Genomic DNA, 8180 nt, shown 5'->3' on the forward strand with positions numbered 1-8180 from the left:
TCACATTGGCATTTGGCTACCTTGAGAACAAAAAATGTCCTGTAATTTACATAAATAAATTTTATTCCCCCTTTAATGAAATCTTGAGAAATTTGAGGAAAGTGTTTGTGATTTTCAGAGAAAATGTTGCTACTTCTAAATGTTGCATCCCTGCTTACCTTATAAAAATATATACACATTTATTCTAATTTTCATTTAATTCTTCTTTATCTGACTTGTACTCTTCGGATTATGCATGGGACATTACGGTATGCTTGCAGGATTTTTACAGGAAATTGCTTGATTTTTGTGAGAAAATTACAGGACTACAGGACTTCTGTGTTTTCAATGTTGGCAGATCTGTATACTGTGTATATATATATTTTTTTTTTCTTTTTTCTTTTTAGGGATTTTCATACAAACCAACCAGATGAAAAATCTGAAACTAAAAATAGGGGTCAGCCTTATAATGAACAGCTATAGACTCAGTTGGCACTTCTTCCAGCAGCAATGAAAATGTGAAAGAGACAAAATTTGAAATAAACCCAGCCGATGAGAACTGAAATTTATTTGTAAAGACTGGCATGCAATTGTCCAAAGCAAAGAATAAAAAACATGCATCACCGAAAAAAAGAAAGCTTGCGTCAAGATGAATCTTTTCAATCTGTCAAACCTAAAACTTTTATGTCAAGCCATTCCAGATCTATCAATGTGAAACCGAATTTTGAATCTTCCACGAAACACCAGACTTCATATGATAATCTAGAGAGATCAGAGCGTGAAAGCAATGGTAAGTTGGACAGTAGTAGAATTGCTCAACATAATCAAGGTAAATCCAAAAAGAGACCTCTGAATTCCAAAAGACTTGAAGAATTGGTGCGCAGAAGTCATAATGAAATTCTGTTCACTCTTTGTAATCCAAATCAAGGTCTTGATAAGATTCTGCTTGCTGGAGAAATCAGCAAAGAGGTTATGGCATACGTTCTCATAGCAATAGGAAGATCATGTAAATCCCAATATAAAAGTAATGTTGCTGCCTTGATAAACATGGTTGTTGACAATAAGAACTTCATGTTACGGTCTCTGCAACAATATTTGGCTAGCTTAGTGACTTTTGATGTTCAGAGTCACCACGAAGAATCTTTGCTAGAGACAATCAGTTTTTTTCTCTGGTTTCAGCGGTATTCCCCAGCATCAGCTTCGGAAACCATTACTGTTATATTCCCACTCTTTAGAGATGTTTGCAGAAGCGTATTTAAAGAAAACAGCAGCATAGAAGAGACATTGAGTAAAATTTATGCAGAAAACAGTAGCTTTTTACAAGATCACACGTTCACACAAGTTAAGACAGAAGCGCGATATGAACGTCTACACGCCAAGTTACCACCTGAAAGTTATAGATGTGTACCTGTTCTTCCAGATGTTGAAGACATTTTTTCAGAGAAACCCTTTCTTCGCCCTAATCTTGTGCATGGAAAATATGTTGATGCCAATCATTATTTAGATGTTCAGTTTCGTCTGCTACGTGAAGATTATATTCGTCCGTTAAGAGAAGGAATAAATGAATATATACATCAGAACAAGGAAAAACGAAAATCAAGAATACAGAATATACATATTTACAAAAATGTTTACATTGGAGAATGTAAATTATTTGAAGGTATCAGTATACACACAATATTCCTGGATTTGAAAACACTACCAAAAATCCAATGGAAAACTTGCAAGCGTTTTCTTCATGGGTCTTTGGTTTGTCTTTCTTCTGATAACTATCAAACAATGCATTTTGCATCAGTTCTGCAAAGAGACATAGAAAAACTGGAAAAGGGCGAAATAATTGTGAGTTTTGAGTCATCCGATGGAATCATGACTTTTGATAATTCCATTTATTTCACAATGATTGAAACAAATGCATTCTTTGAAGCATATCGTCATAACCTCGATGCTTTGCAGCAAATACAACCTGAAGCTTTTCCTTTACAAGAGTATATATTAAAACTTGAAAAACATGTGAAACCTCCGGCTTATTTGCAGACCTTGTCGACTTATGACATGATGCCTTTACTTTCTGGACCTGGGCTACATTTGGGTGATACTTTTGATGAAATTTTTTTTTCGTCTGATGATGAGGATGACCATGATAAAAAAAAATTCTATATTCCAGGTAAAATTCATAGAAATGAAGAAATGAAACTTGATACAGTCTCAAAATGCATCAATATACTTAATTACAATGAATGGCCATCAATGGAAGAACTTGGTTTAGATGAGTCTCAATATGAAGCCTTAAGATCTGCTATGACAAAAGAGTTTGCGATTATCCAAGGACCCCCAGGAACTGGCAAAACTTACATAGGATTAAAAATTGTTCATCTTTTGCTCAGAAATTCTGCTGTATGGCGGTCTGATACAAAGTCACCAATTCTTATAGTTTGTTACACCAATCATGCTCTTGATCAATTTCTAGAAGGATTACTCAAATTTACTCAAAAAATGGTAAGAATAGGTGGAAGATGTTCCAATAGGAACCTCTGTGAGTTCCAACTTCAAAATATGAAGCTTGAATATAGATTAAGGAGGAAAAGAAGTGAAGATTCATGCATATATGAAATGAAAGACAATTTGAAAAAATCTGTTTGTCAAATCCAGGAAGTGATGTCAATGATCCATAAAAATATAGTAAACTGCGATAAGTATATAATGAATGATGCTTTGTGGGAATTTGTAGTAAATCATCACTATTACGAATGGGATGTATTCGCCAATTCTAGAAGCATAAAAAATAGTTATGTTGCTATTTGTAATTGGCTTGGCATCAAATCTGAAGATATTCGCTATTCTTCACTGATAAATGGTGTTGCAGTACCTTGTGTATCCAAAGGAATGAGCGTGGATAAAAAAAATGTTATGCATGAAACAAAAGATGGGTCGTGTGCTGACACATTCTCTTACATAGTTGAAGAAGGCGAAGAGGATCTAGACTATATGGAAGACATGCGCAATGTTGGAAATGAGGATTTGTACCAATTCTTGAAACAGACTAACAATCAGAATGGAGCTCATGCTCGTAATATTATTAAAGTTTCTGAATGGGAACTGCTCAGAGGGAACAACATGACCAAAAAAATTCTGGAGAGGCTAAAGAGAACTACTGCAATTTCGGTTAGAAAAGCTCTGGAAATCCGGTTCCTTTCAACTCTTAAGTTAGATGACAGATGGAGACTATACAAGTTCTGGAAGGAGGAACACTTGAAACACATGATTTCTGAATACCACTTGCTAGAGAAAAAACTTCAACAAAATATAAATGAACTGAAAGAAATAAAAAATGCTGAAGACTTCTCCATTCTGAAACATGCAAAAATAGTAGGAATGACCACTACAGGTGCAGCAAAATACAGAGATCTTGTGGTTGGCTTGAATCCACGAATTATTATTGTTGAAGAAGCTGCAGAAGTTCTGGAAGCTCACATCATTACAGCACTTGCAAAAGATACCCAGCATCTAATATTAATTGGAGACCATCAACAGTTAAGACCTAGCACAAATGTTTATGAGCTGGCTGTTGGATACAATTTAGATTTGTCGTTGTTTGAAAGAATGATCATTAATGGTTTGGAATATCGCCAGCTGAAAATTCAGCATAGAATGCGACCATGTATCTCGGCCCTGATTGTTCCACATATATATCCTGTTTTGGAGAACCATGACTCTGTAATGAATTATTCAGATATCCTTGGTGTAACAAAGAACATGTATTTTATTAAACACGTGTCTCCCGAGAAGCAGACAGCAGGTTCTACAAGTAAAGTTAATTTACACGAAGCTTCATTCATTGTAGAACTGTGCAGATACCTTTTGCTTCAAGGTTATTCAGGATCTCAAATAACTATTTTGACCATGTATGCTGGTCAAATGTTTGCTATACGTAACATGACCAAAGGTAAATTTCTTTTCAGCGGAGTCCGAATCACTGTTGTGGACAATTTTCAAGGTGAAGAGAATGACATAATATTATTGTCATTTGTGAGAAGTAATCGCGAAGGTAAAATAGGATTTTTAAACATTCCTAATAGAGTTTGTGTTGCACTTTCACGAGCAAAGAAAGGTTTTTTTTGCATTGGCAATTTTGATTTACTTGCTGAGAAGAGTGTGCTGTGGAAGAAAATTGTTGAGCAGCTTGAAAAACAGAATACCATAGGTCTTTCATTAAGGTTGCAATGTCAGAATCATCCTGATGTATTTACAGAGGTATCTGAAGAGAATGATTTTAATGATGTACCTGGAGGTGGGTGTTCGAATCTGTGTGATTATATGTTAAATTGTGGTCATCATTGTGGCAAGGTCTGTCATATAAATGGTCGTCATCAATTAAAATGTAATGAAAACTGTGAACGGTTATGTATAAGTGGCCATAGATGTCCTCTTAAATGTTACGAAAAATGCCAACCTTGTAAAGTGATGATAGAAAAGCAATTTCCACAGTGTAAACATAACGCTCAAATATTGTGTCATGAACAGAATGAAGTATGTCCGATACCATGTGAAAAAATACTTGGATGCAATCACGAATGTTCCAAAATATGTGGAATTCCATGTGAGCCCTGCGTAAAGATAGTTTCCATAGATCTTCCTTGTGGTCATAAAATGAATGTAAAATGTCACGAGTCCTCTGAAAAGGATAGGTTAGTTCAGAGATGTGTTGTTGAAGTTGAAAAAGAATTATCGAATTGTAAGCACAAGGTTTTTGTACCATGTAATATACCTGAGAATAAATTTCTATGTGATGAACCGTGTTCAAAAGTTATGAAATGCGGTCACAAATGTTCAAAGAAATGTTTCCATGTGAATGTAAATCAGAGAAATCCATGTGAATGCAACAAAATTATTGACGTTAAACTCCCATGTTCTCATGAAATGAAAGTAAAATGTTCTTTTTCTGATAACCTGAAACTATTTGCCTCTAAATGTACTGTTAAAGTTGAGAAATCATTGCCCAACTGTGAACACAAAGTTCATGTCCCTTGTAATATGTCAATTCTTCATTTCAAGTGCCGAGAACCTTGCAATAGAGTTCTGAAATGTGGTCATAAATGTTCTAAAATTTGTCACGAAATGTGCGAATGTGATGTCAAAGTTGAAAAATCACTACAAAAGTGCAACCACAAGGTATACATTCCATGCAGTATGCCAGAAAGCTGTTACACATGTCACGAAGCATGCAAAAAAATCTTGCAATGTGGTCATAAGTGTCCAAATAAATGTGGAGCATTGTGCAAAAAAGATTGCATGGAAAAGATAAATGTGGAGCTCCCTTGTAGCCATACAATTAAAGCACTCTGCTGGATGTCAAACTATAAAATAAAGTTAGCCCAAAAGTGTATAGAGCGATGCAAAGCTCAATTATCATGTGGCCATACATGCCCAAATAAATGTGGTGCACCATGTGGAAAAAAATGCACGGAAAGGGTAAACGTGAAACTTCCTTGTAGTCACACAATTAAAGCTCAATGCTGGATGTCAGATAATAAAGAAGAGTTGGTTCACAAATGTGTAGAACAGTGTAATGCTCGCTTATTATGTGGCCATACATGCTCAGGGACATGCCAGAAGTGTTTTCAGGGCCGTATTCACGTATACTGCAGAAAAATGTGTGAACGTATGCTGCTATGTGGTCACAAGTGTCAGTCATTATGTTTCAAAAACTGCCCTCCTTGTAAAAAGAGGTGCTCAAATTGGTGTGACCATGGAAAATGCTACAACAGGTGTGACTCTCCGTGTCAAATCTGCCTAGAAGACTGCTCTTGGAAGTGTGAGCATTTTGTCTGTACGAATCCCTGCGGAGAATTATGTAACAGACCCCCATGTAACGAGCCCTGCAAGAAACTGTTAAGATGTGGACATACATGTGTGGGCTTGTGCGGAGAGCCTTGTCCAAAGTTATGCTCCATGTGCAATTTACAAAACAAAATATTCCTCGATGCCGATGCAGAAGACAATAGATACATTGTACTAGAAGATTGTGGCCATGTGTTTGAACTAGAATATCTCAAACATTGGATTCAAAATGATTTAGATAACGATTTGCAGGAAGTAGAAGTCAAGACTTGTCCGTTGTGTAGAAGTGTAATACGAAAGAATTCCCATTTTGATAATGTGATTAAACAATTCAAAGCAAATTTTGAGAAGATAAAATATGCGATGTATAATAAAGGAACTCGGACGCTTGAAAGGCAATTGGCGTTACAGGAAGAGCTGAACAAATTCATTCAGCTTATGCACTCTATAAAGAACAAAAGCACAAAATCAATGAAATATTTTAGGATGCGAAATTCTCACAAAACACTCATAAATGCATTGAGATTTCTGTCCCAATCTTTGGATCCACGAAACATACTGCAAGCATCAGAGATAGTGAGATTTGAAAATGCGTTAACAATGCTAAAAATGTTGTTAGATGTAATGGAAAACCTCTGTGAATCTGCAATAAACACATTTAATGAAAGACTGAAGCAATTCGAAGTGAAAAGTTTTATGTTTGTTGAAAAAACATGGGAAATGATGGAATTGTTCATAATAGATCTTCCACATGCATCCAAACAACGCCTCAGTGATATCACTCAAGAAATACAAAGGCTGAAATCACTGTGCAAGTTTTTGAACTTCTTAAAGATCTTTACTCCAGAAAGACTTTATTCGCCAAAAAGCTCTACTAAAAAGTATTTCCATCTGCAAATAGTCCCTAAACAGGAGCTTCCTCCTGAACTGGAAAACTATTTATCTGCACATGCTTCATCTGCTATAGGTGAAATTACTGAATTGTTGTGCAAACGAGCAGCCTTCACTGACAATGAAGGAAGACGTGTCAACACTCTATTTAGCACTGCATGCAAAGCCATAGGGAGCACTGAGCAAAGCTTTGATTACACGGAAAACACATTCACTCTTAAGTGTATGAATTTAATTCAAGGGTACTGGTATTCATGCCCGAATGGTCATGTTTTCTGCGAGGAAGCAGGTGGAATGAAAGAACTTGTATGCAGTGAGTGTGGTTACACATCTAAATTGTGAGCCAAGACATACGTAGTAAGATCCTTGTGGGTTTTTCTATGAACAAGATTATGTTTGTAGGCCGCCTATGTTGTAGACCTTATGTCGGTTCGTACCCCACCGTCACCACAGTGGTCGTCGGCTGAAGTTGATTTTCTGAGGTTTCCAACTTCAAGGCGCGAGCTGATCTCTCCGTTAAAAAGCCTTGCCACAGAGATCAAAACGCCTGCAACGATACAATTATTCAACACTTCACTCATAGTTAGAAAAATTGATGGCAGATCGCAACAGTACACATAACAATCATTACACAGAAACAAACTTCACGGTAGGTTTACAATGCGTACATTCCAACATATATCAATTCGTTAGAAGTTCTGCAAAGGAATTTGAACGAAGTGCATGTGTGGTTTGGTAGTAGTAGACCCCTATGTCACCCCCCCCCCCATGTTTCCCGATTATTCCTATTATTCTCAAACTTTTTCCACCTGTGGCGTCCCTTTCCCTAATCAACGCTTATCCGCGGCTCCCCAGAGCTATTTAACAAAGAATCTCCTCGAAAAACTCCTTTGTTAACCCATTAAAGAAGACTTTGGTTCTTCGAAAAGAAAAAGAAAAAAACACTGAGTGGAACCACACCCACTTATTTATTGGCAAAGAAAAAAATTAGAATGTCGAATGGCAAATTTTCTTGCCAATCGGCGTCAATGGGTTAAGGCCGCTACTTCTCGGTGTTGTCCCGATTTTTCTTCTCCCGTTTCATCCCATTAGCAAAGAAAGTTCATCCCATTAGGGAAAGAAAAATTACCTAATTGACTTTAAAAGCGAGAAGCGCAAATTTTGCATTATTCGGAAATTTTATTCAATGACAGCACTTCACTCATAGAAAACGAACAGGCGATTATGCATAAACACCGGAAATATGATGAATTTGAGGTTTAAATGATGGAATTTTTTTTATTTTTTTTTTTTTTTTTTTGGTAGAAAAAATTTAGCTTTGACTCGAAGAATAATTTTGAAGCCGCTGTTACTTTTTTCCAATGAATAAGAAATTTTTCTCAATGGAAAGTTATTCGTGTGATGTAATTTTTGGGCTTAACGTTGTTTAACTGTGCATATCGAAAGATATTTGCAACTGATTTTCAGTCGTT

The 8180-nt window shown here is 36.2% G+C and overlaps 1 protein-coding gene across 1 annotated transcript; it reads left to right on the top strand.

Moving 5' to 3' along the window:
- The first annotated feature begins 594 nt into the window (after positions 1-594).
- Positions 595-7050, top strand: LOC149077269 (NFX1-type zinc finger-containing protein 1-like). The gene is made up of 3 exons (XM_089242367.1): positions 595-2068; positions 2183-4510; positions 5351-7050. Exons 1-3 carry the CDS (start codon positions 595-597, stop codon positions 7048-7050), a joined length of 5502 nt encoding a protein of 1833 aa, XP_089098493.1.
- The last annotated feature ends 1130 nt before the right edge of the window (positions 7051-8180 follow it).

Source organism: Pholcus phalangioides, unplaced genomic scaffold (genome assembly GCF_987345545.1).
Source record: "Pholcus phalangioides strain wild (caught in Gottingen) unplaced genomic scaffold, Ppha-v1.0 ptg000015l_1, whole genome shotgun sequence".
Classification (NCBI taxonomy): Eukaryota; Metazoa; Arthropoda; class Arachnida; order Araneae; family Pholcidae; genus Pholcus; species Pholcus phalangioides.

Bases quoted from the DNA above. Each gene is read 5' to 3' on its own strand.
- LOC149077269 (XM_089242367.1), top strand. From the start codon at position 595: ATGCATCACCGAAAAAAAGAAAGCTTGCGTCAAGATGAATCTTTTCAA. The intron at 2,069-2,182 runs GTGATACTTTTG...AACTTGATACAG, and splicing joins TGGACCTGGGCTACATTTGG to TCTCAAAATGCATCAATATA. The intron at 4,511-5,350 runs GTCCGATACCAT...AAATAAAGTTAG, and splicing joins TCATGAACAGAATGAAGTAT to CCCAAAAGTGTATAGAGCGA.